Source organism: Schistocerca piceifrons, chromosome 1, assembly GCF_021461385.2.
Source record: "Schistocerca piceifrons isolate TAMUIC-IGC-003096 chromosome 1, iqSchPice1.1, whole genome shotgun sequence".
NCBI lineage: Eukaryota > Metazoa > Arthropoda > Insecta > Orthoptera > Acrididae > Schistocerca > Schistocerca piceifrons.
Window position 1 is genome coordinate 735410110 of NC_060138.1, and position 27578 is coordinate 735437687.

Consider the following 27578-nt stretch of genomic DNA (forward strand, 5'->3'; position numbering starts at 1 on the left):
GCACAGCTCCAACCAATCTCATATTAAACGAGGTAGCTTCTTCTTCGGAATACCACAGATAAATATCTACAATTCTCGGTTTGGCTTGTAACTTAAATTTGTTATTACATTTTTTCCTGTTTTCCTAATCGTACATTTTCAGCCCATCATTCACTTCATATATTTCACAATATTTTATTTGAATAAGATCCAGCTGATCCGCATCATTTAACAGTACCTCACTTCAAAATTCGAAATTACTGGAACTAGTTTGTTTTCACGGGCCGGATGACTGGCGATTGCGATGGATGGGGCATGCGTATGCCGGAAACGTGACGTAAGTCGACCGCGCTAGAGATACCGGTATCGAAAATGTCACATCTTCGCAAAGAATATACGAGTGTTTTGGTTTGAATGTTTGTTGTCACCGCGGTATGTGAGTTGGTGTCGTACTGTAGGGCATGGCACGAATCGCAAAGAGAAGGTGACATTCGAAAAAAGAGGATAACTTTCTCTTTTTAGCTCAAAATGGATTAACTTGGGAATTTGTCTTTTGACTGTGGTGCGTATTATTTTGTGTCCAAACGCATGTCGTTGCCAAATTTTTATGAGGTACCACTTACAAATTATTGCCAACATAAGTATTCTTTTTCACCTTAAAAGCTGTTGTTTCGACATAATTGACCATTTATTATTTACGCTACCATTGCCGCAGTTTGTTACCTTGTTAATTTTTCCTTTTAAATTTGGAGGTGTCTGCGATTTTAAAATAAACTGAAATTACAGGCGCCTATCATGTGGAATACAGAACTTTTATGGGATGTGCTATTTCATCAAACCGTTTTAGAATCATTGTCGAATGAAAACAAGCGATTATGAATATAATGCTTGCTAGTTTTTGAGATAAGTATTGGGTTATTCTAGGATCGTATTTTTACAGTAACAATTACTAATCATGTTAGTCGAGAACTTCCGGTCTTACCCGAATTTTGTGACATTGTTGAATACACTATTCTGGCTTTTCTCTCTATTCAGTTGTCAACTTAAGTTCGTACAAGAGACACTTAAAAATAATCTGTAGTAGTTCAAGAATTGTTGCCTAAGTTGAGATTTACAGTTAATCCCACAGGCAGGTTAATTCATAGAGCCAGAAGTAACTTTGCGTTTGCCATAAATAAGTTTGACATAACACACACTGTTAATACCATACATAAATACTTTCTCATATGATATGTAAGTTCTTGTTGTAGACTTCTGAGGTGGTGAGGCTATTTACAATGGTGGCTTATTTTTTAAAATAATGTTCGAATGTCTGTTTACTTCGTAAAAAGGCTTCAGCTCACATGAAATGTATGTTGTTGTTGTGGTCTTCAGTCCTGAGACTGGTTTGATGCAGCTCTCCATGCTACTCTATCCTGTGCAAGCTTTTTCATCTCCCAGTACCTACTGCAACCTACATCCTTCTGAATCTGCTTAGTGTATTCATCTCTTGGTCTCCCTCTACGATTTTTACCCTCCACGCTGCCCTCCAATACTAAATTGGTGATCCCTTGATGCCTCAGAACATGTCCTACCAACCGATCCCTTCTTCTGGTCAAGTTGTGCCACAAACTTCTCTTCTCCCCAATCCTATTCAATACTTCCTCATTAGTTATGTGATCTACCCATCTAATCTTCAGCATTCTTCTGTAGCACCACATTTCGAAAGCTTCTATTCTCTTCTTGTCCAAACTATTTATCGTCCATGTTTCACTTCCATACATGGCTACACTCCATACGAATACTTTAAGAAATGACTTCCTGACACTTAAATCTATACTGGATGTTAACAAATTTCTCTTCTTCAGAAACGCTTTCCTTGCCATTGCCAGCCTACATTTTATATCCTCTCTACTTCGACCATCATCAGTTATTTTGCTCCCCAAATAGTAAAACTCTTTTACTACTTTAAGTGCCTCATTTCCTAATCTAATTCCCTCAGCATCACCCGACTTAATTAAACTACATTCCATTATCCTTGTTTTGCTTTTGTTGATGTTCATCTTATATCCTCCTTTCAAGACACTGTCCATTCCATTCAACTGCTCTTCCAAGTCCTTTGCTGTCTCTGACAGAATTACAATGTCATCGGCGAACCTCAAAGTTTTTATTTCTTCTCCATGAATTTTAATACCTACTCCGAATTTTTCTTTTGTTTCCTTTACTGCTTGCTCAATATACAGATTGAACAACATCGGGGAGAGGCTACAACCCTGTCTTACTCCCTTCCCAACCACTGCTTCCCTTTCATGTCCCTCGACTCTTATAACTGCCATCTGGTTTCTGTACAAATTGTAAATAGCCTTTCGCTCCCTGTATTTTACCCCTGCCACCTTTAGAATTTGAAAGAGAGTATTCCAGTCAACATTGTCAAAAGCTTTCTCTAAGTCTACAAATGCTAGAAACGTAGGTTTGCCTTTCCTTAATATTTCTTCTAAGATAAGTCGTAAGGTCAGTATTGCCTCACGTGTTCCAGTGTTTCTACGGAATCCAAACTGATCTTCCCCGAGGTTGGCTTCTACTAGTTTTTCCATTCGTCTGTAAAGAATTCGTGTTAGTATTTTGCAGCTGTGACTTATTAAGCTGATAGTTCGGTAATTTTCACATCTGTCAACACCTGCTTTCTTTGGGATTGGAATTATTATATTCTTCTTGAAGTCTGAGGGTATTTCGCCTGTTTCATACATCTTGCTCACCAGATGGTAGAGTTTTGTCAGGACTGGCTCTCCCAAGGCCGTCAGTAGTTCCAATGGAATATTGTCTACTCCGGGGGCCTTGTTTCGACTCAGGTCTTTCAGTGCTCTGTCAAACTCTTCACGCAGTATCATATCTCCCATTTCATCTTCATCTACATCCTCTTCCATTTCCATAATATTGTCCTCAAGTACATCGCCCTTGTATAGACCCTCTATATACTCCTTCCACCTTTCTGCTTTCCCTTCTTTGCTTAGAACTGGGTTTCCATCTGAGCTCTTGATATTCATACAAGTCGTTCTCTTATCTCCAAAGGTCTCTTTAATTTTCCTGTAGGCGGTATCTATCTTACCCCTAGTAAGATAGGCCTCTACATCCTTACATTTGTCCTCTAGCCATCCCTGCTTAGCCATTTTGCACTTCCTGTCGATCTCATTTTTGAGACGTTTGTATTCCTTTTTGCCTGTTTCACTTACTGCATTTTTATATTTTCTCCTTTCATCAATTAAATTCAATATTTCTTCTGTTACCCAAGGATTTCTATTAGCCCTCGTCTTTTTACCTACTTGATCCTCTGCTGCCTTCACTACTTCATCCCTCAAAGCTACCCATTCTTCTTCTACTGTATTTATTTCCCCCATTCCTGTCAATTGCTCCCTTATGCTCTCCCTGAATCTCTGTACAACCTCTGGTTCTTTTAGTTTATCCAGGTCCCATCTCCTTAAATTCCCACCTTTTTGCAGTTTCTTCAGTTTTAATCTACAGGTCATAACCAATAGATTGTGGTCAGAGTCCACATCTGCCCCTGGAAATGTCTTACAATTTAAAACCTGGTTCCTAAATCTCTGTCTTACCATTATATAATCTATCTGATACCTTTTAGTATCGCCAGGGTTCTTCCATGTATACAACCTTCTTTCATGATTCTTAAACCAAGTGTTAGTTATGATTATGTTGTGCTCTGTGCAAAATTCGACCAGGCGGCTTCCTCTTTCATTTCTGTCCCCCAATCCATATTCACCTACTATGTTTCCTTCTCTCCCTTTTCCTACACTCGAATTCCAGTCACCCATGACTATTAAATTTTCGTCTCCCTTCACAATCTGAATAATTTCTTTTATTTCATCATACATTTCTTCAATTTCTTCGTCATCTGCAGAGCTAGTTGGCATATAAACTTGTACTACTGTAGTAGGCGTGGGCTTCGTATCTATCTTGGCCACAATAATGCGTTCACTATGCTGTTTGTAGTAGCTTACCCGCATTCCTATTTTCCTATTCATTATTAAACCTACTCCTGCATTACCCCTATTTGATTTTGTGTTTATAACCCTGTAGTCACCTGACCAGAAGTCTTGTTCCTCCTGCCACCGAACTTCACTAATTCCCACTAGATCTAACTTCAACCTATCCATTTCCCTTTTTAAATTTTCTAACCTACCTGCCCGATTAAGGGATCTGACATTCCACGCTCCGATCCGTAGAACGCCAGTTTTCTTTCTCCTGATAACGACATCCTCTTGAGTAGTCCTCGCCCGGAGATCCGAATGGGGGACTATTTTACCTCCGGAATATTTTACCCAAGAGGACGCCATCATCATGTAATCATACAGTAAAGCTGCATGCCCTCGGGAAAAATTACGGCTGTAGTTTCCCCTTGCTTTCAGCCGTTCGCAGTACCAGCACAGCAAGGCCGTTTTGGTTATTGTTACAAGGCCAGATCAGTCAATCATCCAGACTGTTGCCCTTGCAACTACTGAAAAGGCTGCTGCCCCTCTTCAGGAACCACACGTTTGTCTGGCCTCTCAACAGATACCCCTCCGTTGTGGTTGCACCTACGGTACGGCTATCTGTATCGCTGAGGCACACAAGCCTCCCCACCAACGGCAAGGTCCATGGTTCATGGGGGGGAGGATGAAATGTAACGAGACGCTAAATGTAGAGAAATATGAAAGTCGATAAATTCTGGAATATTTTTTTTGGTGGGGGAATCACAGTTGTATGAGGAATGAACTCAGGCAGGCAGGGTTCGGTATCATTTTTGGCTTGAGTCTCATTGGTAGGATTGGTGGTGAAAAAGCGTTTCCACTATTGGGACCGGGAGAAGGAGAGAACGTCAATGACAAGTCCAGCTTGACTGACTTTGGGAATGAGGCAAAAGGCAAGGTCTTTGGAAAGGCTGATACTTTTGTGGGACTAAGACATTTGAAGGAAATGCTTTTTGACTATGTTTTGAGTCTGTTTAGGTTCTGGATTGTGTATTATGATGGAAGTAAGTTTCTGACGGCATGGTAAATGTACTAGGCATAAAAGACATAGTTTGTCGGCATATGATGGTATGCACAGGAGTTTCGGAGGCTGTTGTAGAGATGGTGGACTGTGGTAGGTCCAGGTGGGAGTAGGAGGTGTACAGGTTGGAGAGTTTTGGGAGGTGCTGTTGTGCATGCTGCTATAGTTCCTGGATGGCCTGAGTTTTGGAGTGAGAGATGGGATGCAAGAAATTGGGATTGCAGAACAGGGGAATTTTATGAATGCAGATGAGATATGGCAAGAAGGTTTGGGCCTGATTTACATGGTTTTGCAGACTGTGTTGCTAAACATGCTGCCCAATACGATGTGCTTTGACTGCATCACAACCTGCGTCATTTGATCATTCCTACCAACACCAGCTTTTCTGGATTGTGTGGGTGGGAACTCTCCCTGCTACGTCCTATGTTCCTGTTACACCCAGGCCTTAACCTTTGCAGGTACCTATACTCCACCCATGTATCCCCTTCCCTGCTTCTTTCGATTCCCACTTCTCCCCCCCCCCCCCATAAGCATCACTACATATCCCCCATCTTCATCCTGCTATTCCTACTTCTTCCCACCGTACGCCTCCACCGTATGTCCTTATGCACACCAGATTGCTGCTGCTTTTGGGTGCAGTTGTACTCTACAGTCCGCCCACAGCATCTGGAGACAGTAGACATGTTAGTGTATTCTCTATTTCGGAAATACGAAAGCGTCCGATCCCACCCGTCTGCTTTGACCCATGACGTCACAAATATGGCGGAAACAAAAACAAACACACACACTTTCCACAAGAAGCCTAATGACACTAACGGGACAAGCGCGGGATATGGGGTGTTTTGGGTGGGGGGCAAACTAAATATAAACAAATTTAGACGCCTTGCGTAGCTACAACGTGTAAGTGAAGACAGCCATGCATGAATACCCACCCTGCAACCCATAGAAGATAAAGATGCTTCAGTAGCTGATTAGTGTTTTTTGTCTTTAAAAAAAAAAATCTCACGGGATAGAACGAACAGATCAGAAAGATAAATATAATAAACTAAAACAGAAATTCGAGGAAACAGATAATTAAAATAAGTAATAAGTGTTTTTAAATTAAAAAAAAAAAATCTCACGAGATAGAACGAACAGATCAGAAAAGTAAATAAAATAAGATAAAATAGAACTGGAGACAGCCACACTCAAACCAAACTCCGCGCCGTCATGACGTCACACACAACACCCTTACGTCACGGGTCAAAGCCGACGCGTGGGATCGGACGCTTCTGTCGACCCCTCTATTTCAGAAGAAGGCCTTTTGACTGAAAGCTTAAATGTGGAGAAGTAATTTTGTTGTGTCTGTGTACAATTCATCGTTCCATCTGTATGGTTCATGGCACTCTATTCTTTTCATAATATTGTTGTTATACCATCCTTGACTTTTCTTTTGGACTTTATATGTTAGATAGATGATGTCTGGTCCTTTTGTTGGTTTGTACGTTAGTTGGATGTCTCGGTCGTGTGTTTTTTTTGCAGTACATCAATTTAGTTCTTTCTTGACATGTGTGTTGTTTACTGGACTTATATAGGTATAGTCGAGATTGCAGTTAGTTGAGGGGAACAGTGTTTTGAATTGTGTTGTACACTACATCTGTATAGTTTTCTCTTTTTTATGAGTTTGCAATGTTTTATGAACTGTAGAGCAGTTTGGTTTCTAGGTTAGGTTGGAAGGTGATAGTTTGGGTCTTGACAAAGGTAATGAATATGTCACACTAGAAAGCTATTTTTTTAAAATGAACTTGTAGGTGACAGATTGATCTGTAGTATAGTTTGAGGCCTAAATTAGTTTGCAAGGTGATAGTGAGGTTGTGAGTTGGCAAAACTAACTTTCACAACAGTCTTTTATATTAATTGTGCATTCCGTAGTTACATTTGTGTCTGTGATGAAACTGCTGTTTTCCCACTATGGTATGGTATTGTATTTTCGAGCTTTTTACATGCTCAGAGCTATTAATAACAAGAACATCCCCATCCAAAATACCTCTATTTCCATTATTTCCCCCCCTGCGGGTTCGGGGGTTAGAATGGGCCCGCAGTATTCCTGCCTGTCGTAAGAGGCGACTAAAAGGAGTCTCAACTGTTTCGGCCTTATGTGATGGTCCCCTCTCGGGTTTGACCTTCATCTTTCTAAATTGTTCTGAAGAGCGAGCCAATTGGGGAAGGGCACCTTACATGGTGCACTGTTACTAAAATGTAGACTTTCACGGCCGGAAATATCATGTCCATTGTAATTATCCAGGCTGTTATGCCGTGGTCGGTTGACGAATTCTGTGTTGATTCCCAACGAGTCAGTAGCGAGCCAGAGGGTGTGTTGGACCGTCCATTGAGCTACGGACCCCCTTGAAGATGTCTCCCGCAGTCGGAGACGAAACGTTGGGAATCGACACAGAATTCGTCAACCGACCATGGCATAACAGCCCGGATAATTATAATGGACATGGTGCACTGTATCCGTTGTACATTGAGACCTTTAGCCGGCTTTTTCGTCATTGCAATGGTGTCCCGCTTGTTTTCCATCTCTTGGGCGAGGATACGTCCCTGTGTGCGATTACCACGCTGCACTCTGCAGTGTTGCTTTTAACTGCGATGACGACCTTGGACATTTTTGCACCTAAGATCCAGCACGGTCGCCAGTCCGTTGTGGTGGGGCCGCCATGTATCCTGTTGGTTGTAGCCCCCTGACAACACAGGGATCGCTCTACTGATGCCTGTGCCGTTAACTCCCCACGTATGCCAAGGAGTAGATGCCCATCTCCCTGGGGCATCAGGACTCCCGGCAATGGCCATCCTGCCAGGTGGCTATTGCTGTGGCTGGGTGGCGCCCATGGGGAGGGCCCTTGGTCGGAGTAGGTGGCATCAGGGCGGATGACCCGTAATGAAGCGTGGTACATCGTCTCTCGCTGGCGGCCAGCCACCAGCAGTCTCTAAGCGTTCGAGGGCTCATTTTAAACCTAACGTTTATGACCCCAAATCGTTCCCATCCCTGGCCACACCATGGGAGGAACGAAAGGCAATGAATGACAGTGCCATGTATTCGCCCAGGTATCTCGTCTGTACCAGAGCTGATGGTGACTCGTTTCTATCCGTGAAGCCTCAGTTCTTTGTAGAGCATTTAGAGGACAAGTTTGGGGAGGTGGAGGGCTTGTCCAAAATGTGCTCTGGGTCAGTTTTGATAAAAACGGCATCCTCTGCCCAGTCACGCAGGTTACTTGCTTGTGACAAGTTGGGGGATGTTAATGTTACCATCACCCCACATAAGAGTGTAAATATGGTCCAGGGTATTATTTTCCATCGGGACCGACTTTTGCAGTCTGATGATGAGCTGCGCGCCAGTTTAGAGCGCCATGGTGTACATTTCGTCCGGCCCGTTCATCGGGGTCCGAGGGACAATCAGGTAGCTACCGGTGCCTTCATCTTGGCCTTCGAAGGTGATACATTACCAGAGAAGGTCATGGTGATGGTCTACCGATGTGACGTCAAACCCTATATCCCTCCCCCGATGCGGTGCTTTAAGTGCTGGAAGTTCGGTCACATGTCCTCTCGCTGTACTTCTAGCCTCACATGTCGCGATTGTGGACACCCATCTCATCCCGATACTCCATGTGCTCCGCCTCCCGTCTGTGTCAACTGTGGAGAGCCTCATTCACCTTGCTCGCCGGACTGCAGTATCTTACAGAAAGAACGCAAAATCATGGAATATAAGACCCTGGACTGACTGACCTAAACTGAGGCTAAGCGGAAATTTGAACGGCTACATCCCGTGCGCATGATGTCATCTTATGCCTCCACTGTCACTCCTGCTCCAGCTCCTTCAGCTGCAAGACATACAGTCAGCTCTCAGAGTCAGAGGACCTCACCTGCCCCCTTGACGATGGGGGTCCCTTCTCTCGCTGTTGCTCCCACACCATCTACCTCGGGAGCAGCACCCACTAAACCACTGGGGACACCAGTCCCCACTTCTAAGCCGGAGAAGCGTAAGTCTTTGGGTCACTCCCTTCCCAGGTTCCTACCAGCGGCACAGCCGACACCAACCAGTGGCTGAAGAAGCCACAGGTCGCTGGTCATCGAGCTTCGTGGTCCTCTTCGGTCCCGGAGACTGACTCCAATGAGCCCTCTCAACAACGACAACCAAAGGAACAGCGAGAGAAAATGACTTTGAAGACCCGTAAGACCAAGACACCTGCGGTGGCACCTACTCCACCGCTACCTACAAGCTGCGTCTGAGGATGAGGTGGAGATCCTTGGGTCCGCTGCGGACCTCTATCTCGCCGGTCCCTCAGACGCAATGGATAGCACTTGCACGGGTTCTCCATTGGAGGCAGCAGGTGACCCAGCGGCGTAATCTGCCTTCCCAGTCCCGTCACGCCTTTCTCTGCCATGGACAATACCATCCTCCAGTGGAACTGCAGCGGTTTCTTCCACCATCTAGTTGAGCTCCACCAACTTATCAGCCTTCACCCTTTCTTCTGCATTGCTCTTCAGGAAACTTGGTTTCCAACAATGCGAACCCCCACCCTCCGTGGCTGTCGGGGTTATTATAAGAACCGGGCAGCTTATGAAAGGGTGTCTGGTGGCATCTGCATATATGTCCTTACCTCTCTTCACAGTGAGTCTATCGCTCTACAAACAGCTTTAGAGGCTGTCGCTGTTCGGGTGTGGATGCCACAGGCTGTTACCGCCTGCAGTCTTTACCTTCCACCGGATGGTGATGTCGCGCAGCATGTCCTGGCTGCGCTGATAGCCCAATTGCCGCCACCTTTCTTATTACTGGGCGACTTCGACACCCATAACCCTCTGTGGGGTGGGTCAGTGGCAACAGGTCGAGGTGCCACCATTGAGCATTCATTGTCGCAGCTCGATCTCTTGATTTTAAATGGTGGTGCCTTCACACACTTCAGTGTGGCGCATGGCACATACTCCGCCATTGAGCTTTCGATCTGTAGCCCTAGCCTCTTACCGTCTGTCCAATGGAGTGTGCATGACGACCTGTGTGGTAGTGACCACTTTCCGATCTTTCTGTCACTACCACAGCGTCACTCTTCTGGGCGCCCTAGCAGATGGGCTATGAATAAGGCTGACTGGGGCTTGTACTCCTCCACTGCCGCTATTGAGCCTCTCTCTAATGATGACATTGATGCGGTGGTTCAGTCGATCACCACCGGCATCGTTACTGCCGTCGAATCTGCCATTCCCCGTTCCTCTGGGTCCGCTCGGTGGCGGACTGTGCCTTGGTGGTCGCCTGAGGTCGTTGCAGCGATTAAAGATCGCCGGCAGGCGCTACAGCGTCACAAGCGACATCCCTGCATTGAACACCTCATCACCTTCAAACGGCTGCGTGCGCGGGCCCGCTGCCTTATCCGCCAAAGCAAGCAGGAGTGCTGGGAGCGGTATGTGTCCACCATTGGCCTCCATGTCTCTCCATCGCAGGTCTGGGCCAAGATCCGATGCCTCTATGGCTATCGGACCCCTGTCAGTGTCCCTGCGCTCTCACTGAATGGAGCAGTTTGTACAGCCTCCGACGAAATTGCCAACAGCTTGGTAGAGCATTTTGCTCTTAGTTCCGCTTCTTCCAATTACCCACTGGCCTTCCGCTCCATTAAAGAGCGGATGGAACGTCGGAGCCTTTCGTTTCGCACCCACCACCCAGAATCTTACAATGCTCCATTTAGCGAGTGGGAATTTCGCAGTGCCCTAGCTGCTTGCCCTGATACCGCTCCTGGGCCAGATGGCATCCACTGTCAGATGCTGAAACACCTTTCAGTGGACTGCCAGCGACGCCTCCTCGACCTTTACAACCGTCTTTGGGTCGAGGGGGAGTTTCCGTCGCAATGGCGGGAAAGCATTGTCATCCCCGTTTTGAAACCTGGAAAGAACCCTCTGGAGGTGGACAACTACCGACCCATTAGCCTCACCAACGTTCTTTGCAAGTTGCTTGAACGGATGGTGAGTCGGCGTTTGAATTGGGTACTGGAGTCTCTGGCCTTCTGGCTCCGTCACAGGGTGGGTTCCGTAAAGGCTGCTCCGCCACCGACAATCTGGTGAGCCTGGAGTCGGCCAGCCGTACTGCCTTTGCCCGCCGTCAGCACCTGGTCGCTGTCTTTTTCGACATGCGGAAGGCGTACGATACGACATGGCGCCATCACATCCTTTCTACGCTTCATGGATGGGGTCTTCGGGGTCCTCTGCCAATTTTTATCCGCAATTTTCTGTCGTCTCGTACCTTCCGCGTGCAAGTCGCGGCCTCATATAGTTCCACCCACGTCCAGGAGAACGGTGTGCCACAGGGTTCTGTTTTAAGTGTCTGCCCGTTTTTAATAGCCATTAACGGGCTTGCTGCGGCCGTGGGAAATTCTGTCTCCGCTTCCCTGTATGCGGACAACTTCTGCCTTTACTATAGCTCTATTGGCATTGCAGCTGCTGAACGTCAGCTACAGGGCGCAATCCGCAAGGCGCAGTCTTGGGCTGTAGCGCATGGTTTTCAGTTTTCGGCTGCCAAGACCTGCGTTATGCATTTCTGCCGGCGCCGAACGGTCCATCCTGCACCGAGGCTTTATTTTGACAACCAACTTCTTGCTGTGGTGGAGACCCACAGGTTTTTGGGTGTAGTTTTTGATGCCTGGTTGACTTGGCTGCCTCATATTCGGCAGCTTAAACAGGCGTGTTGGCGGGGTCTAAATGCTCTGAGATGCTTGAGCCACACCAGCTGGGGCGCCTACCGGTCTACCCTGTTACGGCTCTACCAAGCGTTAATCCAGTCCCGTCTGGATTATGGGAGCCTGGCTTATGACTCCGCTTCCCCATCTGCGTTGCGGGTGCTGGACCCAATACTACACAGCGGGTACGACTTGCCACTGGTGTCTTCCGCACCAGCCCTGTGGACAGCATACTAGTGAAGGCAGGTGTCCCTCCACTGCGATTACGCTGCCAACATTTGCTGGCTTCTTATGCTGCCCATGTTTTCAGCTTTCCAGGGCATCCTAACTATCGGCTACTATTCCCGCAGTCGCACGTCCATCTTCCAGAACGCAGGCCCAGGGCTGGTTATACGATCGTGGTCCGCGTCCGAGAGCTTCTCTCCGGGCTTGGGGCTTTACCTCTTCCGCCTCCTTTCCGGGCACCTCTGCATACACCCCCGTGGTGTGTGCCTCGCCCTCGCCTTCAGCTGGAATTGGCACAGGGCCTGAAGGACTCAGTCCTTCCGGAGGCTTTCTGCCGCCACTTTCTTTCCATCCTCGCACCGTATCAGGGCTCTGGCATTGTTTACACTGACGGTTCGATGGTTGCTGGTCGTGTTGGTTATGCGCTAACTCTAGGGGACCATTCCGAACAACGTTCCTTGCCGGCTCGCTGCAGCGTTTACACTGCTGAGCTGGTCACCATCTTTTGTGCCCTGGAGTATATCCGCTCCTGCTCAGGTGAGTCCTTCGTTATCTGTAGCGATTTCCTGAGCGGTTTACGAGCTCTCGACCAGTGTTTTCCTCGTTCCCGTCTGGTGATGGCTATCCAGGAGTCCCTGCATACTCTTGCCTCTTGCGGCCGCTCTGTGGCCTTCGTGTGGACCCCAGGCCATGTTGGGATACCCGGCAATGAGAATGTTGACCGCCTGGCGAAAGAGGCCACCAGTACACCAACTCTGGACATTGGCCTCCCGGAGACAGATTTGCGAGCGTTCCTATGCGGCAAAATTCTAGACCTTTGGGACACTGAATGGCGCGTCCTGCCTTCACGGAACAAACTTCGGGCCATCAAGGAGCCTAACGGTGTGTGGCGCTCCTCCTTGCAGGTCTCTCGCAAGGAGTCTGTTGTCCTCTGCCGGCTGCGCATTGGGCACACATGGATGACGCATGGCCACCTCTTGCGATGTGAGGGCCAACCTTTATGTCGCTGCGGCTCCGTTTTGACAGTGGTCCACATTTTATTGGACTGTCCACTTTTAGCTGTGCTCAGGCAGTCGTTCGCACTGCCTGACACGCTCCCTGCCCTTTTATCAGATGACTCTGCTATGGCTGACTTAGTTTTACGTATTATTCGGGCAGGGGTTTATCATCATTTAAACTGAGTGTTTCTGTTTTCTTTTATTGTTTTGTGTTGATTCTGGCCTTTGGCCTACAGTTTTAAACTGATTTTTTAATGTGTTTCTAAGTGGTTGGCTTTTCCTTTTTTAATTCTATGGTTGGCCAACCACCGTCACACTCTGTGGGATTTTAGTTCGTTTTGTCTTGTCTTTGTCTAAGTTTCTCTTGTTCTTTATCGTCTGTGGTCTATTCTGTTAATCGTTTTTATGTGGGTGTTCTTAGTATTTGGAAAAAGGGACCGATGACCGTAGCAGTCTGGTCCCTTTAATCCCACAAACCAACCAACCAACCAATCCATTATTTCCATGGAGGTGTCATTACCTTTGTGTCTTTTTATTTTTTAAAATATTTTTATGTTTTTGGTAACATAATGCATTGTTTCTTGAATCTCATATCTCCAACATGTTAAAGATGTCATTGTTCTATTGGAGCAGTGTCACCTTGCTAACTGATCCTCATAGATGATCTTCTCAGAACATTGAACTGTTGCTCAGCAGCTGGTATGTTGCTGATGACTCGTATCCTACTCCCCCCCTGCAGGTCCAGAGGTTAGAATAGGCTTGAGGTATTTCCTGTCTGTCATAAGAAGCGCCTGAAAGGAGTGTCTCACATTTTGGCCTTAATGCGATGGTTCCCTGTTGGGGTTGACCTCCATTTTTCAAAATTTTCCTGAAGAGCGAGCCAATTGGGGAAGGGTGCCTTACATGGTGCATCATGTCCATCATGGGCTGAGACCTCTCGCATCCTTTGTTGACGTGGATCTGCAGTTCCGCTCATCCTCCTGCTGTTGGGCAAGGTCAAACTCCTGGGTGCGATTCCCTGCATCCACTGTGCAGTATCGCTTTGTGCGCTGACGATGATAATGGACTTCTTAGCTTGTTTGCACCTTATATCCAGCACGGTAGCCAGTCCATTGTGGTGGGGCCGCCATGTACCCTGTTGGTTGTAGCCCCCTGACCACACAGCGCTGTTAATTCCCCACATATGCCAAGGAACAGATGCCTGTTCCCCTAGGGCATTGGGACTCCCAGCAATGGCCATCCTGCCAGGTGGCCTCTGTTGCAGCTGGGTGGCATCCATGGGGACGGCCCCTGGTCAGATTGGGTGGCATGAGGGCGGATGACACGTGATGAAGCGTAGTACGTCATCTCTTGCTGGTGGTCAAACCCCAGCAGTCTATAAGTGGTCATGGGCTCAGTTCAGTGCAAAGAAGTATGACCACAAATCGTTCTCCTCCCTGGACACACCATGGAGGAACGCCAGGCTAAGGATGGCAGTGCATCTTATTCGCCCCAGTATCATGTATGTTCGAGAGCTGACGGGGAATCTTTCATGACGATGAAGCCTCAGTTTTTTGTGGTGCATTTTGAGGACAAGTTTGGGAAGGTGGAGGGATTGTCCAAAACGTGATATGGGTCAATCTTGATCAAAACAGCATTCTGTGCCGTCACGGGCAGTACTCGCCTGTTACAAGTTGGGGGATGTTTCTGTTTCTATCACGTCCCACAAGAGCTTAAATATGGTCCAGGGTATCATATTTCACAGGAACCTTCTTTTGTAGTATGACGATGAGCTGCACACCAATTTAGAGTGGCGATGTGTTCATTTCGTCCAGTGTGTCCACTGGGGGTTAATCAGGTTGCCACCAGTGCCTTCATCTTGGCCTTCGAGGGTGACTCATTACTCAAGAAGATCAAGTTGATGGTCTGCCGCTATGATGTGAAGCCATATATCTATCCCCTGATGCGGTGCTTTAAGTGCTGGAAGTTCGGCCATATATCTTTTTGCCATACTTCCAGCGTCACCTGTCAGGATTGTGGACATCCTTCACATCCCAATACTCCATGTGCCCCACCTCCCATCTGTGTCAGCTGCAGAGAGCACCGTTCGCCTTGCTCACCAGACTGCAGGATTCTTCAGGTAGAAAGGAAAATAATGGAATACAAGACCCTGAACCGACTGACCTACACTGAGGCTAAGAGAAAATATGAGAGGCTACATCCTCTGCGTATGATGTCAATCTACGCCGGCGCTGCAACAATGGTTTTACCATCTTCTGTTCAGCTGTGTACAGTTGGCTCCCAGACCAGAAGACTCCACCTGCTCCCCTGATTGTGGGGGGCCACTTCCTTCCCTGTTGCTCCTGCACCACCTACTTCGGGAGCAACCCCCCCCCCCCCCCCTCCCCCCCTCCTCCATCGGGGATGTCAGACCCCACTTCTCAGCTGGAGAAGCGTACATCTTCATCAGCTCCTCTCACTAGGAAGGGGTCCCATGGGTCACTCATAAATATGAAGCTTCATAAAGTGGGTGTGTATCAGATTCCTTGCGGAAATTGTGAGAAGTCGTACATAGGTCAAACGACACGCACCGTTCATGAGAGATGTGTGGTGGAGCATCGAAGATACACACGCTTATTATAGCCAGACAAGTCAGCTGTGGCTGAACATTGTATTGATACAAGTCATTCCATGTATTACAGTGATGTGAAGATTTTAACATCCACCTCTTCTTTTTGGAAATCTGTCTTCAAGGAAGCTATAGAGATTAGATTAGCTAATAATTTAATAAATAGAGATAATGGTTTTAATTTGGACAAAGCATGGAATCTGGCTCTTGGGGTAATTAAACTGAAGTCGTCTTGATGTCACTGGCTCCAATCGTACATCGACAAGCGAATCGAATGTCTGTATGCCTTTGCCATGGGCGGCGCGTGTGTAAGCATATTTCTTTGCTGCCAATCAGCATCTGTGACCCACATGCGCAGTACCGCCGTGGTGGAGCATATAAGGCCACGTTTGGCATCTTGTCATCAGTCTTGTGGCTCACTCGGAGGATGGCCGGACGATACATGGCCAAAATATCAGTGGAGGAAATTTTATTTGCGCAGCTGCATGCCTGAAATTTAATGGACTATTCATTAAGTCGCATGAAGTTGAAAATGCACACAAGATAACATTGTTTGGTGGAGTTGCTGGAAGTTTCAAAACAACTTTGTTATTGTGGCTCCAGTTAGAGAATGTAAAAGCTGTCGCTACATGGAGAGGAACCTGAACACTAGCAGTCCATCATTCCCACAGTCTGTGTTTTCAGGAGCCGAATGGATTTCAAAACAGTAGGAAGTCAGCTGCAGAGCAAACACTTGTCAGCATTTTCTGGAGTCACTGGCGGCGAGCCTACGAAATGGTGGAAATATTGTGATTAAGTTACAAAATACAGCAGGGGAGATGACAGGAAGTGTTTGGCAAATGTGTACTTTTACATGAACGACACAGCCCATTCATGGTTTGAGAACAACAACGAGAAACTCAGTAGCTGGAATAAATCTGAGTCTCAGCTGAAGAAAATGTTTGGCGACGATCCGTAGCAAGGTAGCTGCACTGTTAGCTGCAACAGGTAGAAGATGTGCTTTGTTGGTGCTGCACATTTTTGCAATTTTGACTGAGATAAACTCAAGCTACAGTGTTCTTTTTCAGCATGCCAGTGTAGACATTGGCATAGAAACAGCTAAGTAAAATATCTGTGCAATTTGCACATATATGTGTAAGTAAATGCCAACTTTGGAATGTTCCGTTGTGTGAGACCATGTGTGCCAGATTCGCCTTCCCATTTGAAATTCTAGTTACACACATTTTACTGTTTGCGTAGCTTCTGCATAATCTTTCATTGGTCACTTCAGTACTCATTTGTATTGTGATATATTGTGAAATTTCGAACACTGTCGAGTACCACAATGAACTTGTACTGTTTTGCCAGTTGTAGGCTTAAACTTATTTGTGCTCTTTTAAAATTTTTGAGGACAGTAGGCCTATTCTCATTTAAAACAACATTCTGCAATTTCATTACACAGTTAGTTGAGAAATAGGTTATTTTTGAGAATTTTCAGATGCTTACAAAACAATGTTTTTGAAAATTTTTGTAATTTTTGTAAATACAAGAGTAGTATGTAACTTATTTCATAGCAAATTGGCATTTGTGTCTCATGGTTACTGCCTAAGAATAGATCATCCCAAATTTCAGTGGATATTAGTGCAGATAAACATAAATTTTGTTAAAATTTCCAGAAGTGCATAAACCAGTTCATAGTATTAAACTAGTATTTGCAATTTAGTTTCTGTACTGCAGATATAGTAACTAATGTACAGTGTTACATGTAGTTTTCTCTTCCAAGAGGGATATATATTGCTTACATTTATCATAAATTAAGCATGTATTGAAGTTTGTTAGTGACTAAAATTAACCTCAAAAAGTTTTAGGAAACCAGTAATTTTTATGACAGGTTTTTCTTTTGTGTTAATAGAAGTCTTATTTTGTTTATTTGCTTCAATTCTTATAGCGAATTAGTAATTTTGTTGCTCAACGGACTGAAAGGTAATCAGCAGGCTTAGTTTAAAGTTACCTGCATTTGTTCACTGCCCTGTAAAATGCACCAGCCACAATGCAACCCCACTGTGAATGCTGTTTTCAAACTTGGGACAAGTTAGGTGACGTTTGTAAGCAGCAGGAAATCTCTCCTGACTGCTGTCAGATGATTAGCAGCTGCTGCAAATTGGTGTGCAGTAAGAGCTCCCAAGAGTCATTTATGCCTACCTGTGGTACTGGTGCCAAAGGTACCTCAAGTACTATTCTCTCCTGTAGATCCTGGTTCCTTTGCAGAAAGTACAGGATCTATCATTACTCATCCACCTGACTGTGAGTGGCATTTCAATGTTAGAGCTAGACGTCTTGTGCAGGGTGGATGGGGAACAGGGAGGACTCAGGCAGTTACAATGATCCCCCTGACCAACAAGTTCAGGGTGCTGTCTTTCACAGAAACTGAAACTGAACCAGTGGGGCTCACTTCACCTGTATTGTCCAGTGGCAAGGGGAGGCAAAACACAAAATGGCAGGGATCTATTAATCATTGGCAGTTCAAACGTACAGTCAATGATGGTACCCTGCAGGGAAATGGCAGCAAGGGACAGGAAAGGACACCAGGTGCACTCTTGTGCATGGTCTCCTTCGAAATACTATTCTCCACAATTTATACACTAATCCAAGTGATATTTTCATTGCCAGAATCAGTCGTGGTATTTCCCTTGATGGGTTGCGCAAAGTGCCGTCTGAGAATTTTCTTTTATCTTATCTGTCATTGCAAATCCTTTCAACGGGGTTTTCATCTTTGGAAATTTAAAAAAGTCTGCGGGGGACACGTCTGGAGAGTACACAGGATGAGCCAGCACAGTGATTTTGTTTTTTGTGCAATAGTCATACACTATCAGGGATGAAGTGATGCAAGAGCCTTGAATTGTGTCGCCACTTTTCAGGCCATTTCCTTCTCACATTTTCTCACAGACATCGCAAAATGTCCCGATAGTACCATTGATTAACAGTTTGTTCCTGTGGCACGAATTCATGTGATGAACTAATCCTTTAAAGTCAGAGAAAACTATTGGCATGGATTTGACATTTGACCTGCCTTACAAGCTTTATTTGGTCTTGGAGAACCGTTCCCGTTGCGAAGACTGAACCGTGGTCTCAACATCATAAACATAGACCCATATCTCATCACCAGTTATGATTCTCTTAAGGAACATCTCATTCTCATTTGTGTGATCCAAAAGATATCCACAGATTGTGAGGCGAAGGTCATTTTAATCTTGACTCATGAGCCGTGGGATGAACTTGGTGGCAATATGATGCATTCCAAGATGCTGTGGCATAGTTTCTTGACATGATCCAACTGAAATGTTACATTCTTCTGCTATCTCTCAATCTGTCTTTGATTGGCACGCACAGTTTCTTTGATTTCCTGACATGAATGTTGTCGGCAGATGTCGAAGGGTGTCCTGAATGTGAGGGTCATCTTTAATTTCTGTGTGGCCATTTTTAAACTATGAGAACCAGTCGTAACACCGGTTACAACTTAACTATTCAGCACCGAAGGGTTCCTGCATCATTTGGTGCGCCTCTGTAAAAGTTTTCTAGAGTTTCATGCAAAATTTAATGCAGATGCATTGCTCCTCTAACTCTCTCCACCTCGAAATTTGTGAACTGTCTGACATGTTGTACTCAGTACAGCACAGAACAATAACTAACAGATATACAAAAATGAAACTTCCAGCAGTTACACATCAAAAACAACCTTGTGCAGGGATGCCAACTGCATTTTGATTCAACACACCATTGGTGCAAAATTACGAACGTTCCAGAATTTGTTGAACAAACTTTGTATGCCTGGGGCCTCATTTAAACATGTTGAAGAGGCTACTCTAACACACATTAAGGGAAAGGTGTGCAACCAACTGCAGATTGTGGCACACGTTGGATCAAATGATGCCTGTCATCTGGGCTCTGAGGCCCTACTTGCATTATTCAATTGGCTGGCAGAGAAAGTTGAGAAGTCCAACCTTGCGTGTGGAGTTTTAACGAAGCTCACAATTTGCTACTTGTCCCCTAAATTGATCATGGCCCCTCGCATCTGAGTTGAGTGAAAGGACTGAACCAGAGACTTAGAAAGTCCTGTGACAAGCTAGGCTGCGACTTTCTGAAATTGCGCCATAGAGTTGAGAACTGTAGGGTCCCCTTAAATGGGTCAGGTGTGCATTACACATCAGAGGCATTACCCAGGTAGCCGACTGTGTGTGGTATGCACACAAGGGCTTTTTGGATTAGGTTACCATCCATCCAGTCCAGATAATGATAGCTGATGAATTCTAGGAGATATGCCTCCCACTTGTGAGAGTCCCCCCAGGAGGCTCACCACTCTTTAGCAGCCTCCTGCTTGGATACCATGAGGCCCCAGCCTATGCAGCAATTTTTTCCCTTGCTTGCTGCATGTCCATCCTCTTGCTATTTTTTTCCCCTCCCTTGGGGAACATGTCTAGGGTGTTATTGGGATTGTTCTGCATTGTCTGTAGCTGATGTAAGAACAATCTCACCATTGTTTTTTTGCTCCATTTTCCTTTCTTTGTTCCCTTCTCCTCTCATTCCTGCACTTAGGCATTTGAGGTTCCTCTTTTTCTTCTTGTGTGCACCTGAAGGCCGGCCCATGTGTCTGACATGTAACAGGTGACTGGGTAACGCGTAATTCCCAGCCCTGGGTCGACATGTCTGATTGGTCCCTCTGTCAGGTGTTCAGGAGGTGTGCACAATCACCTAAGGTGGGTGCACCCCCTTGTGAACGGGTCCCCCATATGGAAGGAGCGCGCCATCGGATACACTGGCAATCATGGGGGATTTTCTCGCAATGAGTCAATCGTCTTCACAGTCAACAACTATTAAACATAAATGTAATCAGACTAATGATTCGAAGACCCTTTTTACTGCACCACGGTTCCTCGTGGCCTCAAGTCAGTCCTTCGCCACGGTAAATCCATTTATTATTCAGAAAGGTGTTGATGCGGTTGCCGGCCTTGTGAACTCCTGCCCTCGTTTACAGAAAGGCACTTTACTTTTGGAGACTACTTCTGATTCTCAAGCACAACTGCTTGCCGCCTCTCTTCTCCACTGTTATTCTGTTCATGTCGAGGCCCCGTAGAACTTTGAATTATTCCTCTGGTGTCATTTACACTAGGCTGCTCGACGGTCTAACTGAGACCGAAATCCAATCTTTCCTCTCCGATAAGCGTGTCATTGTCATCCAAAATGTAATGCAAAAGTTAGATTCGTCCTGAGTGCCCACCCGCACTCTTTCTCTCACCTTTGATAGAATGGTGCTTCCGTCCAAGATAAAAGCAGGCTATGGAATTATCACAGTCTGGTCGTACATTCCGAACCCACTGCCCTGCTATCAGTGTCATCGTTTCAACCACACTAGAACGTCTTGCTGACACCCAGCCAAATGTGTAACGTGTGGTAGGGATGCACACAAGGGTGATTGTCTGCCTCCTTCTTCCCGCTGTATCAACTGCAATAGCGACGATGCCGCATCTTCTTGGGATTGTCCTGTATATATCTTGATGAGTAGGCTGTCCAAGAGATCCGGGTAAAGGAAAAAGTGCCTTACCCAGTGGCTCGCAAGTTATTGGCTAGTCACAAGCCATGAGTTCTCCCATCTGGCACTTAAATAAAGTTCTGTTCTAGCTATCTTTTGCTCCATGAAGGACATGGCCATGTAGTTATGTGACCTCCGATTCAGATCTGAGGTTGTGCTGCCCCCCTCCCCCCCCCCCCTCTATCCAGCTGTGTAACAAGAACAAGCCAAGCCATCAAACTCTCGCCTCAAGGGCAAAGCCACCAGCTACATAACCGGTAGACATGTAGTTATGTGACCTCCGATTCAGATCTGAGGTTGTGCTGCCCCCCCCCCCCCCCCCCCCCCCTCTATCCAGCTGTGTAACAAGAACAAGCCAAGCCATCAAACTCTCGCCTCAAGGGCAAAGCCACCAGCTACATAACCGGTAGACCAGAAAGGACAGAAGGAGTACTCCCATGAAGACTTACTCCGTCCTTCCAGCCAAACACCACCTGAGCCATCATCTAACCTAAAAGGCTCGAAGAAGTCCACCAAAGGCAAACAGTCTTCTCCTTCGCCAACTCGAAGATCGTCTTCGACAGTGTTCCACAAAGAGGATTTATGGCTGCTTCTATCATTGCAGCATCCCCATGTACTCTGCCTTGAAGAAATGAAATTGTGCCCTCACGACCGCTTTAGCTTTCACATTTATACCGGTTCGTCTTGACCTTCCCCCTGAGGAGGGCATTTCATCTCGTGGGGGTGTCATGTTGCTCATACGGGATGACATTCATAGTCAACCCATTTCCCTGACTACCCATCTTCAAGCCTTTTCCTTCCCCACCTGACTTTTTCCTCTGTACCGTTTTTGTCCCTCCGTCATTCGATGTCAACAGGACAGGCTTCCTTCAACTTATTGGGCAGCTACCTCCCCCATTCTCGCTACTTGGTAACTTTAATGCGTATCATCCCCTTTGGGGTTCACCCAGGATCTGTCAAGAAAGGTGCCCTCATGGCTGACCTTCTTAACGAACTTAACCTCTTCTGCCTTAACACTGGCACACCCACTTTCCTTTCCGATTCCTCACACACTTATTCCCAAGTCAAAGGGCATGAAAGTGAAGTATTGGTTGAGAAGGGAGTGAGACAGGGCTGTAGCCTGTTTCTGGTGTTACTTAGTCTGCACACTGAACAAGCCGTAAGGGAGACCAAAGGAAAGTTGAGAGGAGGAATTAAAGCTCTGGGGGTAGAAATAATAACTTGAGGTTTGCTGATGACTCTGTAATTCTGTCAGAGTAATTGAGCAGGATGGACAGTGTCTTGAAAAGATGATGTAAGATGAACATTGACAAATGTAAAACAAGAATAGTGGAATATAGTCGAATTAAATCAAGACATGCTGACAGAATTAGAATAGGAAACAAGTGACACAAAGTAGTAGATGAGTTTTGGTACTTGGGAAGTAAAATAACTGATGATGGCTGAAGTACAGAGGATATAAAATGTAGACTACTAATGGCAAGTAAAGAGTTTCCAAAGAAGAGTAATTGCTAACATCAAATGTAGATTTTAGTGTTAGGGAGTCTTTTCTGAATGTATTTATCTGTATGGAAGTGAAATGTGGACGATAAACTGTTCAGATAAGATGAGAATAGAAGGTGCTGAGATGTGGTGCTGCAGAAGGATGCTGAAGATAAGATGGATAGATCACGTAACGAATGAGGAGCCACTGAATAGAACTGGGAAGAAAAGAACTTTGTGGCACAATTTAACAAGTAGAAGGGATTGGTTGATAGGGCACAGTCATCTACATCGATACTCTGCAAATCATAGTTAGTGCTGGCCAGAGGGTTCATTGAACCACCTTCACAATAACTCTCTGTTATTCTCATCTCGAACAGTGTGTGGAAAAAATGAACACCTATATCTTTCTGTGTGAGCTCCAATTTCCCTTACTTTAGTATGACGGTGGTTTCTCCTTATGTATGTCGATGTCAACAAAATGTTTTCACATTCGGAGGAGAAAGTTGGTGATCGAAATTTTGTGAGAAGATTCCTCCACAATGAAAAACACCTTTGTTTTAATGGTGTCCACCCCAAAGCCTGTATCACGTTCATGACACTCATTCTCCTATTTTGGGATAATACAAAATGTGCTGCAGCTCTTTGAACTTTCTCGATGTACCCTGTTAATCCTGTCTGATAAGGATCCCAGATAACACAGCAGTACTCCAAAAGAGGATGGACAGGTGTAGTGCAGGCAGTCTCTTTGGTAGATCTGTTACATCTTCTAAGTATTCTGCTAGTAAAATGCAGTCTTTGGTTGCCTTCCCCACAATTTTTTTCTGTGTGTTCTTTCCAATTTAAGTTGTTTGTAATTGTAATTTCCAGGTATTTAGTTGAATTTATGGCCTTTAGATTTGACTGATTTATCGTGTAACCGGAGTTGCGGATTCCTTTTAGTACTGAAGTCGATGACCTCCCACTTTTCCATTATTTAGTGTCAGTTGCCAATTTTTTTCACACCGTACAGATATCTTTTGTAAATCATTTTGCTATTTGTTTTGATCTTCTGATGACTTTACTAGATGATAAACGACAGCATTGGCTGCAAACAATGTAAGACGGCTGCTCAGATTGCCTCCTAAATCATTTATACAGGATAAGAAACAGCAGAAGGCCTATAACACTACCTTGGGGAATGCGAGAAATAACTTCTGTTTTACTGAACGACTTTCTGTCAGTTACTACGAACTGTGACCTCTGTGACAGGAAATCACAAATCCAGTCACATAACTGAGACTATATTCCATAAGCATGCAATTTCACGCTTGTGTGGTACAGTGTCAAAAGCCGTCTGGAAATCTAGAAGTACGGAATCAGTTTGAAATCTCTTGTTAGTAGCACTCAGCACTTTGTATGAATAAAGAGCCAGTTGTGTTTTAGAAGAATGATGTTTTCTAAATCCATGTTGACATTCTGAGACATCAAGGTATCGTCAATTTAGTAGTGGAGGGAAGTGTGGGGGTAAAAATTGTAGAGGGAGACCAAGAGATGAATAGGGTAAGTTGGTGGAAAGGATGTAGTTTGCAGTAGTTATTAGCAGATAAATAGTCTTGCACAGGATAGATTAGCATGAAGAGCTGCATCAAACCAATCTCCAGACTGAAGACCACAACAACAACAACAACAACAACAACAAATATTACTGTGTATGCATACATTATGTAAAAGGTTTTTGCTAGTTTATTATAGAAAATATGTGTAGATGTTAATAAAGAAATGAATGATGTGACGTACAGCAATAAATTTTGGCTTATGTATATTTGTAAATAATTTCATATTATAGCAGTAGAAACACAGTTTTTCATGTGCAATAATATACTCAAATTTGTTTTCAGGTATAACTGTTCAACATGCAAGAAATAATGGAAAAAACTGAGTTATTGACTGCATTATGCATTCTTCGTTTACCAAATGAACTGATGGATAAAAATTTGTTAAAAAATCATTTCTCTCAATTTGGCAGTGTTCGCCAAGTAATTCTCAGCACCAAGAATAACAGCTGTGTTATTCATTTTACAAGTCATGTGAGTTTTCTTACATTAGTTATGCATATATATTTTTTTGGCAATAGTACAGAAATTACAATGTGTGGCTATAGTTGTACTTAAATGATGAAGTGGAAGTTGGTCTCTAATTAATCAATAACTTCAGAAATATGTGAAAAAGTTGAGTACTAGCCATTTATAGATATACTTCTTACCAAATGACAGCCTGCAGTTTTTGTACCTGCAGTGATCCTGAACTACTGTGCTTATGTAAGCATGTGAAGTCATTTTTGCACGTGAGTTCCTGTCTTACTTTCTTTATAAAAAAAATAAAACTTAAAATAAAAAAAAAATGTAATGTCAGCCGAGGGCAGGATAAGCTGATGACACCAAATTGACTGTGTGATAAATCAGAAGAATACACTATGGACTTGAAGCCGTCATTGGTTCTCCAGCTTGAGGAGCATGCACTTTGGCACTAACACAAGGTTAATACCCATCATTGAGCTCCTGTTATGCTTTCAGGCTCCCACACACACTGTTCTATGCTCTGCTGACCAGTTCTCGATCTAGATATAGCTGCCAGACACCACAGTGCTCAAAAGTGCAGTCAGGCAAACTGTATACTGCATTTGAACATTGCAACAATTTCCAGAAATAAGTGGCTCATGTTACACACATGCACTGTTGCAGCAACCACACTGTTGAGCCTAGCTAAGGAGACAGTGTATTGGGGTGACAGTTGCTGCGCCACAATTAGGGGCAGGATGGTGGGTCTGTATGCTAGCCATCTGCAGAGAACCTCACATACTTTCAGTTGATGAGGGGTAAATGTCAAGGAATTGTTAAGAAAGAAATTTCATGCCAGCTGGTTTGGAGGTTCCTGCGTGACCATCATGTATTTTGATGAAATTTTGTGTGAACATTTGCACATGTTCCCAATAAAAGTGTTAAAGTTTAACAATCACCAGTTCAGTATTTGTGGAGATATAGTCATTTATTTGACCCAAAACGTTGCTCCCAACAGTGTACTCTTTTGGCAACATTGAGATGTAATATCTTCAGCAGTATTTTTGTGAAAGAAACAAACCTAGGCTTTTTGTGCTCTCTTAAGTGAAATAGTGAAAGAAAATTGTATGAACGATTTTCAAATAGATGATTTCAGGCAAATTCAACAAAAAAAAAGGGTGCTGTTAAGTTTACTTTTTATACAGTGGTCATTTAAAAAGTCCTGCATGTTGTGCATGCACCACTGTTGTAATGGTGAGATCACATTCTAGTCAGGTGCGAGCAAGACATTAGGTGTTGTGATGGTTGTATATGTGTTTGCTGGTTCATGTGGCTGTATCATGAATAATTCAGTTATAAAATGGAAGCAAAAGCAGTGTCAGGTCAGATTACACACAATGACCAGCATTCGTACATCAAAATCGAATCCGTACCTGGAAAGAACCCATTGAAAATTTACAACACTTTGAAAGAGGTGTGTGGGAATAGTGTAGTGGAACGCAGAACAGTATCGCGGCAGTCTGATCACTTCCGTGAAGACTGAGCAAGTGCTGAGGCCACCTCAAGAAGTGGAATGCCATCAGCTGCAACAGATACATCTCTCAGGTTATTGTTAATGACATTTTGAGAGAGTATTGATGAAAATAATGTGAGGAAGTTGCATATTATGCCAGAATGTCTGTCACTTCAGTTTACGAAATTATAACTGGAAAGTTAAAGATGAGATAAGTTGATGCCAGATGAGTTCCACATGATCTGAGTGAAGAGCAGGAAGCAGGTCACAGAAGAATCACAAAAGAATTGCTTCGACATTGTCAAACAGACATACGAGATTTTGAGCCAGAACTGAAGACTCAGTCATAATAATGGAAAAATTTTAATTCTCCACACCCAAAAAAATTCCGCCAGTAACAATCAAAGGTGAAACTGATGATGATCTTTGTGTATGATGTGAATGGAGTCGTAGCTACTAATAGAGTGCCCCAAGGGACATCTGTAACAGGCGCATACTACAGGCTGTTTCTGCAAAATGTTTTGTACCCAGAAATTTGTCAAAGAAGGCCTGACATGCATGCAGCTTCTGTCCTCATTTTGCACCAAAATACAAGGCCTCATATTGTCCTACCAGTGAGAGAAATGCTCAACAAATATGGATGGGAAATACTTCCCCACCCACCATACAGTCCTGATATGAACCCACCAGACTTTGATTTGATTCCTAAATTGAATGAACAACTCCCTGAAAAACATTTTGATACAACTGATGAAGCTTCAAGTGATGTGATCCGTGTAATCAGACAGCTCAACAATGAAGATGTCCTATCTGAAATATACAAGTTCCCAAAATGTTGGGAAACTGCCACAAGCAAAAATGGAGATTATATTGAAGGCCTGTAAAGTTATTTTTGTAAAATAAATTATTTTCTTCAGTTCTATATAACAGTGTGCAAAATTTTTGAAATGAAGTAAGTGCGTGATAAACCTGAAACTTTGCATGTGATGACTGATGAACCCAAAGTCTTCAAGATAAAATTTCATTCTGCTACAGCTTTTCAGTAGTGCACAAATTGAGGGTGAAGTTAACAATTTTTGTAAGAGCCAAAAATGGGTATTTTCAGCCCACTTTTCAAAAAAGTGTTACCTGCCAACTCTTTACTACATTTATTTTCATTAGAAAGGCTATGTCATAAACCACCTAAAAAACTAGATTTGGTTTTTCAGTTCAAACATATAAAGTCCTAAAAAATAATAAAAGTTAAGGTTCAGTGAAAATACTCCCTAGTCTGCTGATACTCAAATTAAATCTGACCTTTTTAATTGTGTTTTACAGATGTTTAATGCTCTCTGGGGAAAGTAATATAAAAAATCCTGATGAATAGGAAGTGAGCTCAAGTCAGAAGAACTGTAAAAAGAACAAAAACATGTTTGTCAGTTGTCAAGTTTCATTCAGACATATTCCAG

General features: G+C 44.4%; 1 protein-coding gene across 3 annotated transcripts in view; it reads left to right on the top strand.

The window, feature by feature from the left end:
- The first annotated feature begins 387 nt into the window (after nucleotides 1–387).
- Nucleotides 388–27578, top strand: part of LOC124711389 (germinal-center associated nuclear protein) — a 294702-nt gene continuing 267511 nt past the window's right edge. For all 3 annotated transcript variants that reach the window (XM_047241452.1, XM_047241443.1, XM_047241459.1), the window contains exons 1-2: nucleotides 388–541; nucleotides 24459–24647. In XM_047241452.1, the coding sequence (XP_047097408.1) occupies nucleotides 24474–24647 (174 nt within the window). In that variant the 5' untranslated portion in view covers nucleotides 388–541; nucleotides 24459–24473. The remainder of the gene's footprint in view (nucleotides 542–24458; nucleotides 24648–27578) is intronic.